The sequence below is a fragment of the Poromitra crassiceps genome (genome assembly GCF_964638095.1).
Source record: "Poromitra crassiceps genome assembly, chromosome: 1".
Lineage (NCBI taxonomy): Eukaryota > Metazoa > Chordata > Actinopteri > Beryciformes > Melamphaidae > Poromitra > Poromitra crassiceps.
Genome location: NC_139623.1, coordinates 19,760,638 through 19,785,903, shown reverse-complemented (window position 1 = coordinate 19,785,903; position 25,266 = coordinate 19,760,638). Strand labels below are relative to the sequence as shown.

General features: G+C 43.6%; 1 protein-coding gene across 1 annotated transcript in view; it reads left to right on the top strand.

Moving 5' to 3' along the window:
* Positions 1 to 25,266, top strand: part of LOC310776174 (rho GTPase-activating protein 7) — a gene marked incomplete at both ends in the record, with an annotated part of 178,808 nt that overhangs the window by 12,372 nt on the left and 141,170 nt on the right. Inside the window, 2 exons of the mRNA XM_083636356.1 lie at positions 21,833 to 22,046; positions 22,535 to 22,918. Of these exons, the coding sequence (XP_083492482.1) occupies positions 21,833 to 22,046; positions 22,535 to 22,918 (598 nt within the window). The remainder of the gene's footprint in view (positions 1 to 21,832; positions 22,047 to 22,534; positions 22,919 to 25,266) is intronic.

The window sequence follows — 25,266 nt, the reverse complement described above, 5'->3', positions numbered from 1 at the left end:
AATAAAAGAGGTGGTCACACAGGTTCTTTAAAATCAGGAGTGAGCAGAGTTAAAAACCACTAAAAACCCAAGGTAAAAAGTTAACCATGTTTATTACAAAAATATATTAAAATGATTTCCCCGGCCCGGCCCCAAGTCCAGTACTATGCTAAAAAGTCCAATCGTCGCTGCTTCCGGCTCTGGTCTCCCGTCCTGGTCCTCCGGTTCCCTTGATGGGGCCAAAGTATAGCGTCAGCTAACTGTCACTCAATGCACATAGTTCCACATCAAAAAATATATCCGTTTCAACAGCCACTGCACTCTTATAAAAACGAACCCGTAGGTATTAAGCTCAAAAACATGCATATAAACACGGCACTCCGATTGAGGTTGAGGAGTTAGTGAGCTGTTCTAACGGCCAAAAAAGAGTCCCGGTGGGCTTGACAGGGGGGAATTAAAATGGGACAGTGGACGATTAAAAACTGGCTGGAGATAAAAGGGCCCGATCAAAACAAGGGGGAAGTGACAAATATTAAAAGGCTAAAATGGTATTAAAATCCGGCCATCGCCGGATTGAATAAAGTGCAAGCAGGGAGGACGGAGCCAGGGGTAAAACAGGTACTTAACTCGACAGAGGGGCTCGTCGAAACGTTTACCCCTCTGCTGCGGGTCCTTGGCTTCCCCCTGGCTTTCACCGGCGATCAGCGCTGGTCACCGCTACACCGCTCGGCTCCGGTCTGTGTTTGGTCTCTGTGTCGCTCTTCTGTGGGATGACCCTTGTCTCAGATCCGCCTGTTTTTATTGTAAAACTAAAATGTGAAGTAGAGCCAATTTATTGGAGCGGACATCACATTAAATCGACAAGGGATATATATAGGCCCAGGATGACATATAGGTTTCACATAGGGTGGTGTTTTCATTTCGATGTTTTATTTGGTCCAATATTGAAATGTTCTACAATTGCAGGTTGTGTTACCATTACACATTATTTAGATCGACCTTTATATCTATTTCGGCTCATTTGGTTGCTATTTAGTAGCGAAATGGAGTAGCCCATTGCATGCTGGGACATTCACAGGCAGTGAACTTACAACTGCTTTTTCCTATGGGACGTGTGTTGTGTCTGTCTGAGCGAGGGAGTCAGACAGAGACAGTCGTATTGTGCCTGTCAGACTGAGGAGAGAGGGAGAGAGTGACACAGAGAAGGGTGACAGAGGAGAGCCAGAGGGGAGCGCTCCGCGCAACTGGCGCACTGAATAGGCCTGGTTTTCAAAAGTGCTAAGCGCTAAATTTACGCCAGGTGGGAAGATATCATTAGGCCGGTATTTAAGGCCGACACGCCCATTCTCGCCCATTCTGGGACCACGCACGTTTTTTTGCGTTTAAGGCCCGTTTTAGCGCCGAAGGCCTGTAGGAGAATAGGGCCCAACAGGTTCATTGCTGTTGGTTGTGAAATAGTCAATCTCGGAACCCGTCGTCTATCGTTCTGATGATGATTAGCAGTGGCGGCTGGTACTTTTCTTCCAGTGGGGGGCGCTATACCAAAAATCTACTTGGCCATCTTGTGGCTTAAAATTTCATTCTTGTAGCATGCATCTTCATCTTGTTCAAACTGTGTCCCCCAAATATGGGACAATTTGAGGATGATGAAGACCCATGCATCTCCCCTTAGCACAAATGCATTCCTTTGAATTGAGCTTTTCCAAGAAAACATAGGCAATATGTAACGGTGCTCAAGAATGAGGTCATGCAGACTCAAACTGGTGTTACACATTTAATTATTTAATTGATCATTTAATTGATCTCTCTGTAAAGTGCAAAGAACATAATGGCCCCTATTCTCCCACAGGCCTTCGGCGCTAAAACGGGCCTTAAACGCAAAAAAAACGTGCCTTGCGCCTGTTTTGGGACGATATCAATATGGCTTTACGCTGCCAAATGCGCTTTAGGCCGAATGGGCGTGGCGCAGTCCCAGAATGGGCCAAAGTGGGCGTGTCGGCGCTCAATACCGGCCTACTGATATCTTCCGAGCTGGCGTAAATTTAGCGCCTTGCGCTTTTGAAAAGCAGGCCTATTCAGTGCCGGGGACAGGATAGTGAATGGAGAATAGAATATATAGAAAAAAATAGTTTAGAACACAATAGAATATAAGATTGGAAGATTACAGCATGCAGTGGCAACCCTTCTCAGGCTTTGGGTGAAGCTGCAATGCACAGTTTCATTTATTTAGTTTAGGCTATCATAATAATCCCCATTTATGTGCAGCATCCAGACAGCAGCAGAGTTATATCTGTCAGATCTTTTTCAAATGGGATAGCTGTCGACACATATTTGATGTATAAAAAAATCGTTTTGGAACATTTTGATTAGCAATATTAACTTTGTATTAATATAGCTCAACGTTTTATTACCCCCCCCCCCCCCCGAAATTAGCTAGGCTTCTAATATTACTAATATTCCTAATTAATATGTATTATTATTTCATTCAGATAATTGACATTATAGGCATGTATATCGTTTAATGTGAGAGAAAGGGAGAGAGAAAGAAAGAGAGAAAGAAACTGGATAAACTTTTGTGTAGCGCTTCTTCAAACCCCACTCTCATTACAGCTATTCATTACAGAATTGTCTGTTGTATTTATATTTTCTGTTTGCAAAGCAGAGTAGTTAGAATTATTTCCAAATGTTTCCCCCATCTGTGTCAGCGGAGCTGTCCGAGGTGCCGTGTAGCCTACATTAAGTGCAAGAAAGAATGAGAAAGAGAGAGGGGGATATTTAATTAGGCTACAATTCTAAATAAAATATGAAAAACAATGACAAAGCAAAATATTAATTTAATAGGGGCGTCCTCTCTCCTCTCCCTGCACGGGGCCGTCCTCTCCTCCTCACAGGACGCCGGGCATCACGCAGGAGATGCGGGGAGCGGAGCCGCGCTGGTGCGCTATGAGGCGCTGGTGGTCGTGCAGGCGGGTCGTGCAGCAGTGGAGCTGACTGACAAACAGATTGAGTGCTCATACAATTATTTTATTTACAGCAGTGGAAACCACTGAGTCGGAGGGCGAGGGCTCTCCTCCCATCCACTCCCCCTCCCCTCCACCGGGACCTGGGGATAGGCCAAATAAAGCATAGGCCAAATAAAATACAAATACTCAATAATAAAATCCAGTAGGCTAAATAAAATAGAATAAAGTAATCAGATCCAGTAAAAGTGATAGGTGTCATTCAGAGGATGTTGCATCGTGCAGTGGGGGAGAAGAGAGAAAACGATATCATTCTGGCCAAATTTCATCTAATCTCATGACATCCAGCCGGCTATATTTTTTTCTATCCGATGCGTTTAGAACATTATTTTCACTTTGATCTTGCTATAGTGTAGCGTTTTTACATGCTTGCAGTATTTAAACTGCAGTTATATTGGTTTGAGAAGCATCATAATATGGAATAATAGCCGATATATGGAGACAGACGGGATGAAGGGAGGTGGGGGGGGGGGATCAGAGGCTTGGGTTTCGTCTGGTTTTGCTGGACCACTGGAATGGAGCTTAAAAGGCAAGCATGCGATTCGTTTATTGCACTTATCCAATGAACTGACGGTGCATAATTTTACGCTTAAAAGGCGTGGTTGTAATGGTTGAGGCTGCGTCTAGCGCCAAGACCAAGATATCAAGTGCGCTGGTCCACGCCCACTGATTTGCGCTGCGCCAGGCGCTCGGCCTAGAAACAGCGCCGATGCAACGATAGGGGCCAATATGTTTAAACAATGATCACTAATGGCTTCTGCTGCATTGCCTGTACACAGAGATCTCATGGTCTGACCATGTGCTGAACAGTGTTGGGGGTAACGCGTTACAAAGTAACACGTTACAAAGTAACGCGTTACTATAATCACATTACTTTTGTCAGTAACGAGTAGTGTAAGGCACTACTGTCCCTAATTATAAGTGCAGTAATCACAATACAGTTACTAATCAAACACTTCGCTCGTTACCTGCTTACTAGCAAGATCAGTATTAGAAAGAAAAGATTGCCGTTGTAATAGCAGATCCTGTGCCCCATCAGACCACTTAACTGCACAACAGAATCACCCATGGTGCCAATATTTCAACTTTGTATTAACATGCAGAACACCACTATTAGTCGACACATAACTTTGCAGATAACTAACATCATGCATAGAACAAGAAACCATTTTAACCTCCAAAACACATTGACAAACATTGACAAAATAATCTACAAACAAAACACACTACCCCAGGGCATGCTGGGAACTCCATCCACTTCCCTCTTCCACAGGCAAAATTTCCCAGAAGGCTTTGCATTACTTTTTACACTCTGTTTTACAATTAAATCAGGCTAAAAAGTGTTAGATAGAAATAATATTTATTTTAACACAACATGCAATTCTGGAATATTTGAATATTGGACAAAATGTAATGAAATGAAATGTAAACCATAAGAGAAACCCACATACAGCGATGGCGTCTGTAAATACCCCTCGCAAATATAACGTGTTCTAGTGAAGTGGGCACAGTGCGTATGCTCCGTAAACGCCTTGCCGTCCTCTACAACAACTTTTGAGGGGTAATAATTGAATTGCAATCTGCCAGAAAACGCGTCTTCTACAACAACCTTTGAGGGGTGGAAATACGCACATTACTTCTTTCGAATATGTTTCGCGGAAGGACCTCTCAAAGCATCTGCAGAGGAAACATGCTAAACATGCTGGTTGTGAGAGACCTGCAGAGCCAAGCCGAGTCGCCCGCCTCGACCCCAAGCAAGCAGCAAAAGCTTGCTTTTCACCAGGTAACATCAAAATCAGAGATGTTGTTGCCTCGTACATGGTAGAGGAAATGTTGCCAGTTTCAACAGTAGAATGAAATCGCCATTTTTCAGAAACATATTGAGCAAAATACAGATGGCAGGGAACGGACAGCCATCATCAGAAGGGAAAAGTTTTGCAACCTACCTTATTACAATAGAGATTTGTGCTAATATATGGGCATATGTAAGGTTTAATGTTGTATTGTTAACTGGCAAATTATGTGACAATGCATCTCAGGCGATGTTACGGAGTAACGCAAAAGTAATTTAACGAGTAGTGTAACAAATTACTTTCTCCAGGGAGTAATCAAGTAAAGTAAGGCATTACTTTTTTTGAAAGTAATGTGTAATGTGTAATACATTACTTTTTTGAGTAACTGACTCCAACTCTGGTGCTGAAACTAAACAAATAAAATAACAATAAGAAAAGATCATAAATGATGATTACACCTCCTCTCTCGTTCTTCTGAGGCTAACATGTCTCATACAGTACATCATCTCATACACTAACATCGATTCACTGTTTGTTGAACACCATACTTTATAAACACTAAAGACACTCTAAAACAGACATACTGTACACACAATACTAATGCTAACATTAAGACTAGCTACGGGGACTCCCTCACACGAGGGCTCATTATGTAGACTTCCGCCCCATGTCAGCAGTGGTCCTCACATTAGCTGTTAGCTGCTAACAGCTAATCCACAGTCACTCAAAACGGTTCAACAACACAAACAAAACATAACATAACAGAGTGGCCAAGAAGTACGGGGTAACATCTCCCTGGCCCAGGGTACCTAAACAATACTTAGCTTATGTGTAAAGTGCCAAAAACATATGTTTAAACAAGCGATCACTAATGGCTTCTGCTGCATTGCCTGTATACAGAGATCTCATGGTCTGACGACATGGAAGGAATCAATACAATGAAGAGCATAGCAAAACTGTTTACAGTCTGACATGACATACCACCATTCCTATCCTTATTCTACTTAAACCATTTACATTCTAACATGACATACAAACATTCCTATCATTATTCTACTTATGGTGCCACATGCACACACACACACAGGCTGCACACACTTTAATTGTTTTTTAAATTTTATAATTTTAGGTGATAACAGGAAGGAATATTACGGCAGCATAGAGCTGCCACAGTGGGGAAATAAAATATGTTCAGTATCTCGTTACAATGAGATATTTTCACGTTATAATGACATATTTTCTCGTTATTATGACATACCAACTTATCTCTTTATAACGAGAAACTTTTCTCATTATAACGAGAAACTATTCTCATTATAACGAGAAACTTTTCTTGTAAGGAGATGCCAACTTCACGTTTCCCGTGAGATAGGAAGAAGACAAAGCAGCCTGCACATCGGAGAAACTGAAATGGCTAATTTAGATCATTTAATCTAGTTTTATTTCATGCTTGCGTTGAGACATGGCAAGAGTCTGCTATTATTGAGCATGGTAGTAAATATAGTATAGATACTCTAAGAAGAATGTTAAAATGTATATGGGTCTGTACAGAAGAAAGAATGAGTCTGACCTATATTGGAGGTGCACCATTTCTCAGCTGATGCTGGAGGCACGGAAGGCTGCATGGATACAAGCAAGCTACACCACCTGAATTGCATCCAAGCAGGGTATGTTGTGACACAAAGTACCGTGAGGCATTTGTTTAAAATCCTGGACCGCCATGGTGTTGAACAAAGACGGAGAAATCGCCTGAGGCGGCACATCTACATTAAACCTGGTCCTAACTTCAATAAAACTGATTAAATGGTCTAAATTAGCCATTTCAGTTTCTCCAATGTGCAGGATGCTTTCTCTTCTTCCTATCTCATGGATAACATGGGGTTGGCATCTCCGTATGAGAAAAGTTCATATCTCGTTATAACGAGAACATTTTCTCGTTATAACAAGAAAGATTTCTCGTTATAACGAGATAAGTTGGTATGTTATAATAACGAGAAAAGATGTCATTATAACGTGAAAACATCTCGTTATAACCAAGGGGCAACCCCACCCCCTTTCCCCTGAAGACGCGGAAGTCTTTATTTAAGCTGTAATTCCTCAAATGGCCACTTGAGGCAGGGCTCAGTAGTCCCGTTGTTCCTGTTTAAATGCCCAACTTCTAACTGTAATTAAACATAATACAGCCTGGTCATTAACACTTTGAGTGCCACAGCCCTTGGGCAAAAGGTTGCTTGCTGTGCCACATAGGCCGCAATGCATTTTAAAACAGTCATATAATTTCTTTAATAATTACTATGTAAACACTGAACACGCACAAATAACGATGAGACTCTCTTCTATCACCTGCAAAAAAAAGTTTATTGATCCCATTTTCCGTTCTTTAGTTATGAGCCGGAGAAGATAGCTTGATTGAACCAAAAACAGCCCTTGTTTTCTACGAGCTGAGATAATGAGCCTTTTGTGAAATTAAACATTTCAAGCACATCACTGACTCTGAAGCTAATTTTCTGATGTCTGGGTCTGTCTGGGTGAAGTGTATGCTGCTCTGCGTGCTCTGCGTGCCCCCCCCCCCCCCCCCCCCCCCCCCCCTCAACTGCACACGCCTCCTCCTGGGTGTGTCTTATGTGTCTGGTGGCTCTCTGCTGCTGCACACACAGTGAATGGTGCGCGACATCCAGCTTTTTGGTTCCGCGTGTGTTTGTCACGGGCCACAATGCTTCCAGTTGAGAATAATAAGACTGATTATGCGAATGTGCTGTCGCAGGTTGCTGTTGCTATCGGACACGGAGGTGCTCAGTTGTGACAGCGGATGCAGCTGCTGCGGGCACAGGCACTGGCGTTTGGCTTCATGTATGTCGATGCATACGGACGGATGCGATGCGATTTCCTTTTTCCCCAGCGACTTCTTCTGTGTGTTTGGCTACACTTTCTCTTATCAGGAGAGTGCTGTCGCCACCTAATGGGGTTTGTAAAATAGGTTATAGACCTCCAATAGCTACAATATTGTAAGAGGCGATGTAAGAAGCTTAGATCGACACCCCCCCCGTCAAAAAAACAATTTGGAGTTACTGACGCCATTTGGCGTCGCTGGCAGCCTACGGTAAATTTCTAATGACGCCATATGGCGTCGCTGGCACTCAATGTGTTAACACGGTTTTATAATAATAATAATAATAGCTTGGATTTATATAGCGCCTTTCAAGGAGCCCAAGGCCGCTTTGCAAAAGTACAAAAAGATGACGGACACACAAAGAAGATAACAAAGAACAACAAAGAACAGAAGAGACTAGTTGCCGGTCTATATAGCTGATTTCACCTTTTCATAACACGCCCGTTTACATTTGATAAGGGTTTAAAGTTATGCATAATTGAGGGCGTGTCCGAGTGAGTGAGCGCTGCTCTGCTGTAGAAGAGCCTGGTGACGCGAGGTTAGCTCTGCTGCCACAGCCCAGCCTGTTTGCTAGTACTGTGGCTAACGTTAGGCTAATTGTCTGACCTGGTCGCGTTTGTGGTGTTGCGGTCTTTTTGTTAATATTGGACAGTAAATATGTTTTCTTGCGATACAGTTGGTTGTATTAACCGTACCTCAAAGAAAGGTGGTTTCCACTTTTTTCGGTGAGTGAATGAATTTGTCGGTGGTCACTGCTAATGTTTTAAATTGGACTGTATACATTCTGTGCTAATAATGCTAGCATGATAACATTATCCTTTTCTCACACACTGAATATACCGAAATGCTAGATTTGATCATGGACTTAACGCTAATGTTAATCAAAAACAGCCGCACTCATAACGGTAAGGTGTGTTTGACCTAATAATAATAATAAATATTAACATTAATGCACTCACATTTCAGCGTGGTTACAGATGTAACCTTACTACGCTAGCTAGCTAGCTACAGTAGTAGTGGCAGCGTGGAGGTTGGGGTGGCTGTGCTGGGTGTGTATGGCCGGGAGAGAGGCTCTTAGCCTGGGTAGTGGGGCAGCCTGGAGGTTGGGGTGGCTGTGCTGGGTGTGTATGGCCGCTAGCTAACCTAGATGTTAAGAGGTAGTAATATACCGAAATGCTAGACTTGATCGTGGACTTAATGTTAATCAAAAACGACCACACACATCATGACGTTAAGGTGTGTTTGACCTAGCTAATATAAATATTAACGTTAATGCACTCGCATTTCAGCGTGGTTACAGATGTAACCTATTTAGCTAACGCTAGCTAGCTACATTAGATTTTTGGAGGCTATAACGTTAACGTGAATGTCATGACCCCGTAGTATTATACTGTATATTATACATAATCCAGATATAACCTAGCTATAGCTAGACGTTAAGAGGTTAACGTGAATGCGACTGAGACCTGACATTAATGGCTTGATATCATATTCCAGATGCTACCTAGCTAGATGTTAAGCTCCACACTGCTGTATGAGTAAAATCAAATGTATCAAGCCTTGATATCATATTCCAACGTGAATTCAGCTGAGGGGTTCCCTCCAGAACGAGACTGTTGCATTCAATATTTTTACATGTTACTGTGCAGTAGTTATTGCAGGCTAGTTAATTGTTGGAAGTAAGGTTTTTGAATTCTAAAAGGCTCACAGCTATGTTGTTTCTGGCTTGGATTGATTCATCAAAACTTTCAAAATCCTTACTACTGTACTGTCCATTTAGAGTGACATCAGGTGACAAGCTGAAATGTCAATTCTTCTAGCAAATGTAGGTAAATTTCAGACTTTAACGTAGTGTCCCATCTTGTCTGAGGTGAATGCAAGTGACCTATATTTTTCAATCCTGTCTTTGAATAAAAGTTGTACATTGTGTTATACTTGAAAACCATGTCTCTGCTCCCTTATTTGTGTTCACAATTACAACAAATCTGTATGGTTTATCTGTTGGCATTAAACCGTGGTATTTCCTTGGGTGATATTCCATATTTGTCATTAGACCTGTTCACATCTGCATTTTCTACAAATTGGGCTAAATTTGCAATGGTAAATCAAAGCCACGTGAGATATCACAAGTACTTTTATTAAAACACCAAACAAAATAAAATGCAAAGAGAGGTTTCCTTATCTAACTATTGGTGCTTTCACAAAATATTTACACAATGAGATTTTTTATAAATAATCATCAATAACGTGGATAAAGACTTCGATGATGATGATGATGACATCTGCAGCTGCTGGACAAGAGACCGAAGACCAGTCCACTTGAAGGAGATCCACAAGACCTTGCAGCACGCCACAATGCCACACTCACCCAAGATAAACGTTGCTGTAGGGGTAAGAAATACAATGTATGCTTCAGGGAATGACATGAAAAAGTTACATAATGGGGTGGTTATACATTGATTAACATTAATGTTGCTTCACAGTAGCTAATATCTGGCCATAATTCTGCAATTGCCCACTATATGCTTAGTACGTTATAATAGCGATAATATCAATTCAGATAAATCTTTGTGTAACGTGGCTAAAACCACATAAAAAACCTGGTTAATATTCTAAAAGTGTTGCCGACAACGCCACCTAGTTTTAAAAGAGACTAGGAACTCATTAAGAATAAAAGAGGTGGTCACACAGGTTCTTTAAAATCAGGAGTGAGCAGAGTTAAAAACCACTAAAAACCCAAGGTAAAAAGTTAACCATGTTTATTACAAAAATATATTAAAATGATTTCCCCGGCCCGGCCCCAAGTCCAGTACTATGCTAAAAAGTCCAATCGTCGCTGCTTCCGGCTCTGGTCTCCCGTCCTGGTCCTCCGGTTCCCTTGATGGGGCCAAAGTATAGCGTCAGCTAACTGTCACTCAATGCACATAGTTCCACATCAAAAAATATATCCGTTTCAACAGCCACTGCACTCTTATAAAAACGAACCCGTAGGTATTAAGCTCAAAAACATGCATATAAACACGGCACTCCGATTGAGGTTGAGGAGTTAGTGAGCTGTTCTAACGGCCAAAAAAGAGTCCCGGTGGGCTTGACAGGGGGGAATTAAAATGGGACAGTGGACGATTAAAAACTGGCTGGAGATAAAAGGGCCCGATCAAAACAAGGGGGAAGTGACAAATATTAAAAGACTAAAATGGTATTAAAATCCGGCCATCGCCGTATTGAATAAAGTGCAAGCAGGGAGGACGGAGCCAGGGGTAAAACAGGTACTTAACTCGACAGAGGGGCTCGTCGAAATGTTTACCCCTCTGCTGCGGGTCCTTGGCTTCCCCCTGGCTTTCACCGGCGATCAGCGCTGGTCACCGCTACACCGCTCGGCTCCGGTCTGTGTTTGGTCTCTGTGTCGCTCTTCTGTGGGATGACCCTTGTCTCAGATCCGCGTCACCTGGCTCACACACAACGTCTCGTCTCTCGGTGGCAGCTTCTCCTCCCTCTCTCTGGCTCTCGACCGTGTCCTTTCCTTCTCGTCTGGACGAGGAACGGCATCTGTAAGAGACTGGGGAGCCCCACCCCGCCTGCGGCTCCCAGTTCCAGGTGGAGCGGCTTCCGGGCCTTCCCCCTCTCTCCTTCTCCCCCGTGAATCCGCCACGGTGCGCCCATAGGTACGCCTGGAGAGAGGGGTACTCAGCGGCCAAGCCGCTCACACCTGCATCTCACCCAAGCCGCAGGCAGGGCTGAACGCTGCTCCCCATCTCCGCCGCTCCTCCGTCTGGACTCCTGTCAGTCAGCCATCTTTCTCCTCTCTGCTCTCTTTTTCAATCTCTCTCATTGACTGTGGCTCCTTATATACCCTCACCTGTGCTGCCTGCACAGGTGAGGGTACTTTCTGTGATTAGGCCACAGCTGTGGCCTTCAGGGACAGTCAGACGGCAGTTCTCTGTAAAACTGAACAGATAAAAATATACAAAACTGGCCCCATCACATCTGGTTAAACTTTTATTGTAGTTTCGTGTTAATTTAGCCTACCTCAACGTAACGTGAATGTGGAACGACGACTCTTCACCTCCTCACGGGCCCGACCGGAGCAAGGAGAACAGAAGTGATGGCCTGGATATAGCCTGTTAGCTAGCTTGCTAGCAGTCTGACCTAGCTTCAGTTAGCTTGAAGAGAACTGGCGTGTGACAAACATGCGTGTTTGCACTGGCGTGGGCGTGTTTGTCACCGCGTAAGATCACCCCCATAGGTTATGCTAATCGGTGCTCATCTCACGCTCCACCCTCTCAACCCCCACCTTCGCACTAAAACCAAAATGGCAACGTCCAGCTCGTTTATGACTTGAACTCAATTCAGAAGAAGAAATTCAATGGGATAACGACGTCCATATTTTTACAGTCTATGGTTATAATGAGAAAAAGATCTTGTTATAACGAGAAAAGTTTCTCATAACAAGATACTGAGCATCCCAGCGTGCATTTGCAGGCTTTTATCCTCTTTTCTCTTCCATTGAATGAGTATTTTTGTAAGGAAAATAACCAAATAAGTCCCAAATGTCTTTGATTTCATTTGGCTTTTGTGGTTTGCAGCATTTCCTGAAAGTCCAGCAAGCTGCTCTCCCACTTTTAATCATAGCGTTATATCGTTCCTCGGCTTCCAGGACAGACTTGATTGGTCAGGTGCGCTGAGATCTGCGCCCTGTGGGCAATCTGAATTAAACAAATTAGCAAGCAGCCTCAGCTCACCTGCTCATTAAATGTTTAATCGGCCAAATCGGCCACATAACACACCTGTTATACCGGCGCCCAAAGCAGGCAGGGACAGTATAATTCACAAAGATTGGAGCCTGCTGCAATGATGACAGGCACAGACAGACTACCAGGCACATTTTGTGAATAAGCAATTATTATTTTATAATAATTTCACATTATCAAAATAATTTAGATTATGTTTAACATGTTTTAAGGCATTGTTTAAGGTAGACTTTCTTCTCCCTCTCTAGTGACCAGCCACCACTGATGATTAGTCTCTGGGGCGACGGCCAATATTTAATGCTTTTCCGGTGTAGCCAGTGGCACAGACTTCCTCTTCTGTGTGCCCATCATTGTTTACAGTCAGACTAGCAACTTGAGACACAAGAATGGAGTTGGATTTGAAAGATTCAAGATTCAAGATTATTTTAATAGAGGGGCAGGGGGTGGTTAGAGGCCTGATTTTTGGGGGACGTCTCAGACTGTATGCCTATATCGATTCATAGAGATGATCTGAAATGTGGTCTGGACCTAAAAACACCTACAAAAAGTATAAATGTTTGTCTGGTCGTAGTCGTCGTCTCAATTCTTTGCCCGGATGTCCGCTGGCTACACCGGAAACCCAGAGATATTCCAAACCGATAGATGATGGGTTCCAAGATTGTGCAACAGTCCAACCTGCCCACCATGCTGATGATGATCTTATCTCGGCTTCCAGACAATTGGAGAGCTCCGCCTACCAATCGTCTGGGAACTCCTTATCAAAAATAGTTTATTGAATGGCTGCGAGAATGGCCAACAAACCTAAGGCTCTTTGTCAAGTTACCGGAAATGATGCACACATCATCCTTGGTAGTGAAACAAACTGGAGATACAGAGAATAATTTTGTAACATGGAGAGAACTTTGGAAAACTTTGAAAATGCATGCCATGAGCAATAATGTTATATTATTTGATTTTGTTTTATCCGTACAAGCACAACAATTCTGCATGTCACCACCCCTTCTGCACGAACGTCTGCCCTAAAGATTCGTTCTGCGATGCAGGTTTTTTTTTTACTCTCAAATTGTTTCCACTCAGTTTTAACAACAAAAGCTGGAGAAAGTTCTTAGTCTCTGGATGAGCTACGCGGATAGAGACTGAGAACTGAGTCTATGCTGATGATGGTCTCGCTTTGGGCACAGTGTGTCATTGTCATGACAATGCTGAGTGATAGAGGTCATGATTGTACCAGAACTGACACATATAGACACCCTTACATTAAAGAGGGCCAAAACATCATCCATTAAAAGGTATGCATATGAAAGATATTCAAGGTGTACGAATGGGCCAGGAGGAACACAAGCTCTTTTTGTACGCTGACGATATTCTTTTAGTCTCGAGCAACCCCTGCACAGCAGTCTCATTTCATTTTCATTTCATTTTCATTTCATTGTATTTGTTCGATAGGGGACAGGTGTACATTAATGAACATTTAAAAAAAATGTAAATGCACGACAATTGCAGTCACAAGACTGATTTCCATTGTTAGTCCCCCTGCCAGATGATACAAGCTTAGAGTCCTGATAGGGGTAAAAAGTATACATAGTGCAACAAAAACATATTTAAAATGTAAACACAATACAAAGTGCAAGTATGCAGAGAGATAGTCCTAATAGGTGTAAAAAGTAACATAGTACAACAAAACATATTTAAAATATAAACACAATGCAAAGTGAGAACCTGAGTTAGAGCTCTACATAGCTCTACATAGCGAAGTGAAAAGTGCAGAGTACAAAATATACAGGAATTACAGTCTGATACTAAAACCTGAGTTTGGGATCAACATACAGCTAAAAAGTGAGATCTACATAGAAGACTTACTCGGACAGATATAAGAGAAAAAAGAAAAAAAAATACAGAGATACAACACACATATCCATATAGTATAAACATACTGTTCTATACCCTATTGATGTGTGCATAGTTGAGTGGACTTCAGCCATCTCTTCACTTGACCCTTAAACATGCCTAGTGTTGGGCATTCCCTTATGGCCGATGGAATTGTGTTCCAGAGTTTGCCACCCTTGACAGACAGAACTGTCTGGCCAAAGGTGGTGCGCCTGTACGGGATAACACAATCGCCTCTAATTGAGGCTCTGGTGGTTCTGGTTGTGGATCCAGATACAGGTCTCTGATTGATGTACTCATTTAGCGGGGAAGGGGCAAGGCCATTTAGTACCTTGAAAACGGTGCATGCATATTTAAAGGAAATGAAGTTATTGAAACTTAGTTAGTTGTGTTTGACCAGGATGTTACAATAGTGGTAGGAGCGGGGTTTTTTATCAAATATTTTTAGTGCTCTCTTATAGAGTGACTCAAGTGGTTTGAGTGTGGATGTGCACGTGAGAGACCAGCTGGTCACACAGTAGTCCAGGTGAGAAAATATCATAGCATGTAAGAATGTCCTGGCAGAACCTACAGACATGCTGGCCCCTATCGTTGCATCGGCGCAGTTTCTAGGCCGAGCGGCAGGCGCAGATCAAAGCAGTGGGCGTGGAAAGGCGCACTTGATATCGTCGTGCTGGCGCTAGATGCAGCCCAAAGCATTACAACCACGCCTTTTAGGCGTAAAATTATGCACCGTCATGCTCATTGGATAAGTGCAATAAACGAATCGCACGCTTGCCTTTTTAGCTCCAATTCCAGTGATCCCGCAAAACCAGACGAAAGCCAAACGCTCTGCCCCCCCCCCCCCTCTCTTCATCCAGCCTGTCTGTCTGCATTATAGGCTATTATTCCATATTATTATGCTTCTCAAACCAATCTAACTGCAGTTTCAATACTGCAAGCATGTAAATACGCTACACTATAGCAAGATCAAAGTGAAAATAATGTACTAAACGCATCAGCTAGAAAAATATAGCCTATTAGATTGGTGAAAGTTTGTCCAGAAAGATATCGTTTTCTCTCCCCTGCTGCAGGTAGAATGATGCACATAAATATACCCTACATTATGTAAAGTCATTGCATAAATGTGTTTTTATTGTAAAACTAAATGTGGAGTAGGGCGAAGTTATTGGAGCGCACATCACAGTATAGCAGATGACAGTAGAAGCTTCCGAAGCGCGTTCCGCTGTCACTTACCTAAATCACGTTAAATCCACACAGGGTAGGGTATATATAGGCTCAAGAGGACATATATGTTTCACATAGGGTGGTGTTTCATTTCATGTTTTATTTGGTCCAATATTGAAATGTTCGACAATTGCAGGTTGTCTTACCATTACACATTATTTTAGATCTACCTTTTATATCTATTTCGGCTCTATTTAGTAGCGAAATGGAGGACCCAATTGCATGCTGGGAGTGGACATTCACAGGCAGTAAACTTACAACTGCTATTTCCTATGGGAAGCTGGGTGCTGCGTGGCTGCTATGTGTTGTGTCTGTTTGAGCGAGGGAGTCAGAGAGAGAGAGAGAAGGGTGACTCAGAGGCAGAAGAGCACTGGCGCACTGAATACGCCTGGTTTCAGAGAGAGACAGAGAAGGGTGACAGGGGAGAGGCACAAGTGCACTGGCGCAGTGAATAGGCCTGGTTTTCAAAGGCGCAAAGCGCTAAATTTAAGGCAGGTGCCAAGATATCAGTACGCCGAGATTTAAGGCCGACACGCCCACTTTGGCCCATTCTGGGGCTGCGCCACGCCCATTCGGCCTAAAGCGCATTTGGCAGCCTAAAGCCATATTGATATCGTCCCAAAACAGGCGCAAGGCACGTTTTTTTGCGTTTAAGGCCCGTTTTAGCGCCGAAGGCTTGTGGGAGAATAGGGCCCGCTGTGTCTAATGTGTTTGAAGTTGAGCAGGTTGAATTTTACTGAGTTAGCAACCTTTTTAACCTGGTTCTTAAAGGTCAGTGTGGGGTCTAATATCACACCTAGGTAGTCTCTATGATCTGTTCCATTATTGATTCATTTTCTGAAATCTCTGGTTACACAATTAACTGGGCTAAGTCAGAGGCAATGCCTCTTTCGAAAATATGTCCCCCAGCTATTAGAGAGTCATGGCAATTCAAATCGATGCCATTAGGCTTAACATATTTAGGGATTAGATTAACACCGGGTTTGGAAAACATAATGCAAACTAATATCTCACCAGTTATTCAAAATATTCAACCTGTCCTGCAAAACTGGGCTAAAATGAATATATCTTTATTAGGTAGAATCAATGTAGTGAAGATGATAATTTCTCCCAAGATGCAATATATTCTGTATATGCTACCTTTAACCTTTCCACCAAACCTTTTGAAATTGTATAATACTGTTATAGAGAGCTACTGTATGTGTGGGCAGGTAAAAAAACAACCTTTAACCGTACTAAATTATATGCAGCTAAAGAAGATGGAGGGCTGTCACTGTCTAAGATAGATTGGTATCATTATTCATTTTCACTTTCCCAGTTATCTCAGATAAATAATCCCCCTTATCAGATGCCATCCTGGGTAAGGATGGAAGAAGAATTGGCAGCGCCAACTTCTATGGAGGCCTTCCTGACTCAAAGGGGAAGGCCGGTTCCCTTTAAAGGGATAGTTCGGTTTGTTTGAAGTGGGGTCCTATCAGCTAGTTATATACACTAACTGAAATTGGTACAGTGATCTGCAGCACTTCAAGCAACAGCCTCCACAGCTCTGTCTCTCTACTATACGGGGTCAAGAACTAAAACGTAATTTAGCCACCTAAAACAACGGCCACCTAAACAAATCGATATCTGTGTACATGCACGCTCTATTTTGACAATTTCCAGCGCTTTACTTTTCCGCCAAACAGCCGTTGCATTCGGCACTGCTTTTTCTCCCAACCGTACAACTACCGTATTCCTCCGCTAAAAGCCTGCACAGAGCACAGAGCCGTGGTTTACAAAACAGGAAGGCTTAGAAGAGAGATAAAACACTGACTTACTTTAGAGTCAGACAACAAGTCACCTGGCCTCTCTGGTCTGGGACGTTTTCCCAAATTTATCTTGGGAATGGTGAAAAAGGTCTGCAGGACACCCTGGCATTTAGGCAGCATATTATGGCAGTTCCTCGTATCTCTCTTTCTGCCCGTTCACTCTCTCTGCAAAAGTTCCTCTTCTGTATATTACTCTCTCTGGTTCATAATTGTATCCTCTTGTCACCAAGGTGAATGGCATATCGTCCTCCAGGGGCGGTTCTAGGCCGTTTTTGGGTGGGCTTTAGCCCACCCAAAAATAGTCTCAGCCCACCCAAAAAAATAGAGGCAAAAAAACTTTTTTTTTTTTTTTTTTTTTTTTTTTTTAATCCCTCTCCAAATCCATGGTGGTCATTAGTAGCAGTTTCTGACTACACTCAATGCGCTGTGTGCATGTTTCCCCCCCCCCCCTCTATGTTCTTAGGGTGGGCTGAGACAAAAATTTAGGGGGGTTCAGCCCACCCGAAAAGTTTCCGGCTCCTCCATCTATCTGCCTAATCCCACATCACTTCACACAGGTCACACACACAGTACAGCAGCGAAGTGGTCCTCCACAGTCCACACAATCATTCTCCCCACTCATGATCAATGAAACTGAGGTGAGCATTGAGCAGTCAGAGTCGTTAGTAGTTACTTAATTAGCGCATATTGATATGCAAATTAGCACGTAACGTTGTCGTAGGCTAAACAAAAGAACTTGTCGCTGTGCCTGCCAGACAAACAGGTGGACTGGAGGAAGGTAGGTAGGCTACCATGGCACCAGCCAGCCATGTCATGCTAGCTCGCAGTAAGCGGGTGTAAATGGATGTGATGTTTTTTGAGAAACATATGGGCATAAGTGACAAACATTTTCAAACGGGTCCCTTGTTATCTGAATGAAATTAAGCCCTTCAGAATCGCAAGTGGCTGCTTTACACAGCCTGTCTGATGTGATGATGACGATAGCTTAACATGCGTGCATGGCATCACTTATGTCTTGCTGTGATGTTAGTTCAGTATCTCAATAAAAGTTCTTACAGGCTTGTTATTTCCCTCTAAGGCAGGGATGTCAGACATACGGCCCGCTGGCCGGATCCGGCCCACGGGCAGGTTTCATCCGGCCCGCGAGATGTTTTGGAATATTAAAAAAAAAATATATATATATTATTATTATTATTAAATTTGCACCCCATTATCATGAACTACGTGTGGCTAATAAGCAAGCTAAGAGTTCATTCATAAGTGAATTAACCTGCACTACAAGGAAGTATGTCAGTAGGTCATCAGGTGTAAACAAAGCCGCCATGATGCCACGCTGGAATTGAATCGCGCATTCAGCTACCTACCAAAAAACAAAAGAATCAACAAGATCAGGCGCGGACTGCATAATCGGGCACGTCGGGCAAATGCCCGGTGGCCTGGCCTGCAAAAAAAAAAAAAAAAAAAATTGTGCCCGCAGTCAGGCCACTCACTGAACAGCAGGCCAGGCGGCGCCTACTGGTTTACTAGTGGTTTTATTACTTTATTCAGGATTAAAGTGGGTGCATCTCATTGTAAAATTGGACTTGGCCCAAATTGGGCTTCAAACGGCCCAAATTGGGCTTCAAACGGCCCAAATCTGGCTTTAAACGACCCAAATTGGGCTTCAAACGGCCCACATCTGGCTTCAAACGGCCCAAATTGAGCTTTAAACGGCCCAAATTTTTCTGACGCCGGCACGCGCGTCAGCCCGTATCGGCCTGGCCTGCTTGGTATCTAATGCCCGGCCTGAATTATGATCCCAGTCCGCCCCTGAACAAGATGCTGTCGAAAAAGAGAAAGGTTGACACGGAATGCAGGCAGTTTCAAGAGAAATGGAAAGAGCAGTATTTCTTTTGTGAAGTAAATGGGTAAATGAGTCGAATTGATTTTAGTAAAAAAAAAATCCGGCCCCCATGAGGTCTCAGTTGAACAAATCCGGCCCTCTACCTAATATGAGTCTGACACCCCTGCTCTAAGGGAGTGCAAGGCAGATATTTAAACAGCCTTGTTTGTGTACAGTACCAGTGGCATGGGAGTAATAAAAAGGGATTAAGGACCAGGACCCCTGGTGGTCAGTAAGATGGGCTGGTTGAGCCAATGTTAAAATGATCTTTATTTATTATTTATTTTTGCTTTAAAACTATTTTTTAATTTTCTACTTAAAGTTCATGAAAAAAGTGGCATTCTTGTTTTTTCACACAATAATTTCATAATACCATTTGTAATGCCACCGTTGTAGTGCTGTTGTTCAAAATTAAAGTACATTTTCTCAGATTTATTGGTGTCTTTCTAGTCACACAATTTAATAGTCAGTGTTTCCCATACACTGATCTATTTGTGGTGGTACACCCTACATAGATTTTGACCCCCACAAATACTGCCACATATTAATTTCAACTAGTTGACTGCAAACTCCTGCTTTAGTGCTTACAGTATATTATTATCTTGTCGGAATATTATTCCAGCCAATAAGTTAGGAAGTTCCCTTTTGATTTAATTTTACTTTTGTTTTGCCTACAAAGCAAAATGTTACTTTACTTGAAACTCCCCTGAAGTGATTTTGGTATTATTTATGCAAGCATAATTCTACCATATAGTAACCTGTATGCAGAATATATATAGTATATATAGGGAAACAATTATTTTTTCATTGCTGTAAAACCACAGAACGGTAAAGAAGATATTGATGTGTGTAGTTCTTCATAGATCTAGTCTCTTCATTTTGATCTCTAAGTGCGCCAGTTTGATCCATTTTTACTTGAAACTGTACAAAATTTTCTTCCGGGGGGGCATGCCCCCGGACCCCCCTAGGGGTTCAGTGGTCCATGACCTTTGGGTGGGCTGAGCCCACCCAAAGCTCTGATGCTAAAACCGCCCCTGTCGTCCTCGCTATCAAAATCACATATTTTCGTTTGTGTATTCTATTTGTTGTGTCTTCACTAACAAGCTGGGAGAAATAACCCAAAATAACAGCTGATCTGCGGAGTAATCCAGCACCGCGGCTCTGTGCAGTGTGCAGACTTTTAGCGGAGGAATACGGTAGTTGTACGGTTGGGAGAAAAAGCAGTGCCGAATGCGACGGCTGTTTGGCGGAAAAGTAAAGCGCTGAAAATTGTCAAAATAGAGCGTGCATGTACACAGACATCGATTTGTTTAGGTGGCCGTTGTTTTAGGTGGCTAAATTACGTTTTAGTTCTTGACCCCGTGTAGTAGAGAGACAGAGCTGTGGAGGCTGTTGCTTGGAGTGCTGGATCTCGATAAACGGTGCGCTCAGCGCCCAGATCACTGTACCTATTTCAGTTAGTGTATGCAACTAGCTCTGATAGGACCCCACTTCAAACAAACCGAACTATCCCTTTAAGAATCCGGTGTTATGTTTTGTTCAAGAAACTTGGACAAGGATGCACCAAATGATAAAAGCTAGTCCGTATCTCACCCCTAAAGCCTCTGTCTGGTATAACAAGAAAATATTGATAGGCAAGAAAACTATTATATGGGAGAAATGGGCCAGATCTGGAATCTATCTTCTCGGGGACTTGTTTGGGGAAAATGGAATGATGTCATTTGATGGAATTAAGAGGGAATACAATCTTGGTCAAGAGGATTTTTTGGAAATATGTACAAATAAAGCATTGTATTCTGGCCAGTAGGAAAGACAATTTGGACCCTCAAACTGGGATTCAGGAGCTGTTCCACATAATGTGGGATAAAAAGGGTGGAGCCTCTATGTCCTATGGGCTTATTCAAGCTGCACAATTACCCCCACTGGAAGGTTTGAGATTGTGTTGGGAAAAAGATGTGGGTGAAAACATTGAAGAAGGCAGATGGAGGGAGCTTGTTGCCTCTTGGCATACATGTTCACGTGAACATGTGATTTTAAAGAATGGATTGAGCTGATGACGAGAATGGCCAACTTTGAAAGGATTACGTATAGAATAAAGGGCAGAGAGGATGTTTTCCATAGGGTGTGGGGTTCTTTCTAGCCTTGATCGGGGGAGTGTCTGACTGAAGTTTGTGGACACTTGATGTGATGAGCTGGTAACACTAAGAGCTAAATACGACAATAAGGCACTTTTTTTTTGTCTGCTATGGTGTATGTTTTGTGTTGTCCATCCATGTTTGTATCTTATACTGTATTGAATGGCTGTGTGCAGCCTAGTATTGAGAAGGGGGAAGATGTCTGGGGATGTGGATATAAGTTTGGTATACTCCCCTGTGTTTTTGTTTTTGTAAGTTGTTAGTGTGTAAAAAAAAAAAAAAAAATAGGGGACAGAGAACTTGTCATTTGAAAGTAATGTGATGTTTTGACATCTGTTGTATTCTTGTCCTGTCAAAAATATCAATACAAAAAAAAAGAAAAAAAAAGATATGCATGGAGCCAGAGTGTGCGACACTTCTTTCAACTCGCATATAGACCCTCTGTCTCCCTGGGTGTCTCCAGTCTGGAGGGTCGGCCGGGCAGCCGGGACTCCTCGTCGCCCCACAGCGCCAGCAGCAGCAGCAGCGGCAGTCCTTCAGAGAGCAGCAGCGCCGTGAGCACACCCAGCCCCGTCACCCGGGTCAGGAGCAACTGCAAACGGATCAACAGTGGGCTCGCGCTTGCTAACAACCAGAACCACCAGAAGCAGGGGCTGCTGCTCCACAGAAGCACAGAGGTCAGTCCCTCATGGTTCAGTGTCCAAAAATAACCTTTGGTTTCATCTGTGAAGGGTGTCAAGAAAAATCTCAGAAAGCAGAAATAATATAGCATACATTTTTCTTATGAATATCTTTGTTGCCCTGTTTCAATCCTATTTTGTCCAGACATCCAGTCATCCAGACAGCAGAGGACCCACAGAATAAGTTTGTCTGTTTGGTACAGCGCCATTGTTTTACTTTGATTAGATCACATTTAAAGGAGAGTATGGTGGCCAGCAGGGACAATTTGAGAGCAGGCAAACCCCAAATACTGGATACAACTGAGGTGTTCAAAGTCTCAGTTAGACCAGTGTGACTCCAAAAACACATTTTACCTGCCTTTGGCACTTGATGGATGGTAATTTTAAAACTTGGTTACGTCCTTTATTCCTTCTCTCTCGCTTACTTTCCTTCCTTCACTCATCCATTTTAACCCTCACCCATCCCTCCATTCACCACCTTTCAGGACTACAGGAACCAGATCAACAACAACAACAACAGCAGTGGTGACAGTCTGGTCTTCCAGATTCCTCATGGACACAAACCGGGAACGTTTCCCACCTCGCTCATCCACAAACACCCCGCCCTGTGCCCCGTCATCGACTGCCCCTCTGTCAACTGGAGGACCGGGAGTTTCCATGGTTACCGGGGGCGAAGCAGCTGCCACCGCAGCACAGGGCCATCGCCGGCGACCGACGATTCTTCTTCCTGTGATGTCACAGCGCCCCTCGCCACGCTGGAGCACCGGGTCAGCATCTACGACAATGTGCCCGACCAGATGCCCTGTGGGAACCAAGGCAGCCGTGGAGGGAGCGGCAGTGACGCAGAACGGACTGGCGATGAGACGGAGGTGGGTAACATGACTGAGACTCATCTTTTTTAAAGATTTTTTTCTCCCATTTTCTCCTCAATTGTACTTGGTCAATTCCCCCTGCAGTCCCGGTCATTGCTCCACCCTCTGTCGATCTGGGGGGAGTTTTAGACTAGCACATGCTTCCTCCGATACATGTGTGGCAGTCGCCAGCCGCTTCTTTTCACCTGACAGCCAGGAGTCTCACCAGCAGGCAGGGGCGGACTGGGAAAATAATTCAGGCCGGGCATTAGATACCAAGCAGGCCAGGCCGATACGGGCCGACGCGCGTGCTGGCGTCCGAAGGGCGGCGGCGAGAAATTTGGGCCGTTTGAAGCCCAATTTGGGCCGTTTGAAGCTGAATTTGGGCCGTTTGAAGCCAGATTTGGGCCGTTTGAAACCCAATTTGGGCCGTTTGAAGCCAGATTTGGGCCGTTTGAAGCCCAATTTGGGCCGAGTCCAACTTTACAATGAGATGCACCCACTTTAACCCTGAAATAAAGTAATAAAACCACTAGTAAACCAGTAGGCGGCGCCTGGCCTGCTGTTCAGTGAGTGGCCTGACTGCGGGCACAAAATAATAAAAAAAAAAAAAAAATTTGCAGGCCAGGCCAGGCCAGGCCACCGGGCATTTGCCCGACGTGCCCGATTATGCAGTCCGCGCCTGCCAGCAGGACATAGCGCATGGGAGGATCACGCTATTCCCCCAGTTTCCTTCCCTCCTCCAGTTTCCTACGGTGGGAGGCTTCAAGGTTCAAGGTTCAAGGTTCAAGTTTATTTGTCTCCCTTGGGAGAAATTTGTCTTGGAGACAGAGATCCAAGCTGCGTACAGACATTTAACACAGACAGATACATCAGACACAAAACATAAGACAAAATTGCATACACCCTTATGCATTTCAAGTCCCTTAGGAAGGAGCATCTAGTTATCGTTAAGTAGCTTAATTGAGAGAGGGACAAAGGAGTGTTTATATCTATTGTATTTACACTTTGGAATTCTATACCTTCTACCGGACCTCATGAGCACATATTCTGGGTTCAGTACATGCAAAGGGTCAGAAATAATGTTCCGAGCTTGTCTGACAGCTTCCTGGTCAAAAATGGCTTGGAGGGTGATCGGGGGGCTAGACACGCCCATGATCTTCCCGGCCGTTTTTGCAAGCCTTAGAATTTGGGATTTAAATTTGACCGTCAGGTTGCCAAACCAGCTGGGTATACCATATCTCAGGATCGATTCTATGCTCGCCCTGTAGAAAATCAACATGATACTCGTACTGACTCCAAACAACCTGAGTCTGCGAAGAAAGTGCAAACGCTGATGTATCTTTGCACAGCAAGATGTGACATGCGTGTGCCAATTCATATCCTTATCAATATGTACTCCTAGATATTTATATGAGGAGACCTGTCTGATGTTATTGTTATGGACACTTATAATAGTGTGGTCACCTATGGACCTGGGATCTATAACCATCTCCTCTGTTTTCTTTGTATTTATAATCAGGTAATTCTGATCACACCAATCGTCAACCCTGTCCACTCCCTCTGTATGGCTGAGAAGGCTGGAATTGCTTGTTAGTAGGGTTAGTACGACAGTGTCATCAGAAAATTTGATTACATATTGATTCGTATCTGAGCTTACATAGTCATTAGTATACAGAGTAAAGAGGAAGGAGGAGCTTACAGTTCCTTGGGGTACCCCTGTACTACTCAGTGCCTCCTCAGATAGCACACTGTTGACCCTCTGTGGTCTCTTGGACAAGAAGGAAAAATACCACCTTATTACAAAGGGGTTCACACCCAGCTTAACTAGTTTCCTTAACAAAATGTCTGGGTGGATAGAATTGAACGCAGAACTTAAGTCAATAAACAACATTCTAGCATATGCATTGTTACTCCAGGTGTTTCAGTGTGAGATGTGCTACTGTGGAGATTGCGTCACATGTACTTCGATTTCTTGTATAAGCAAACTGGTACTGGTCTAATCTAGGTTCTACTTCTTTTCGGACTGTCTCCACAATGAGAGGCTTAGGGGTTAATACTGCTGTCAGTGCAGAAAAAACGACTGGAGTTGGTCACTGGGTGCTGGGTACAGTAGGTTCTAGGAAGGGACCTAGTCCTAGTATATGATAGGTCAAATGCAGAGGATATAGGGTGAGAGAGGGGTTCACCTGTGATTGGCTGGGGGGAGGGGAGCTGTGAGAGCGGGGGACAGCTCGGCGAGTTGGTGTGTGGAACCTGAGAGGGAAGGCTGTGTGGGTGTGAAGAGCGGAGAAGCTAGGAGAGTTAGCGGGGTTTTGGGTGTGTGTTGTGGGGTTTGTTTTGGCGTGGGCTACGGCTGACAGTGG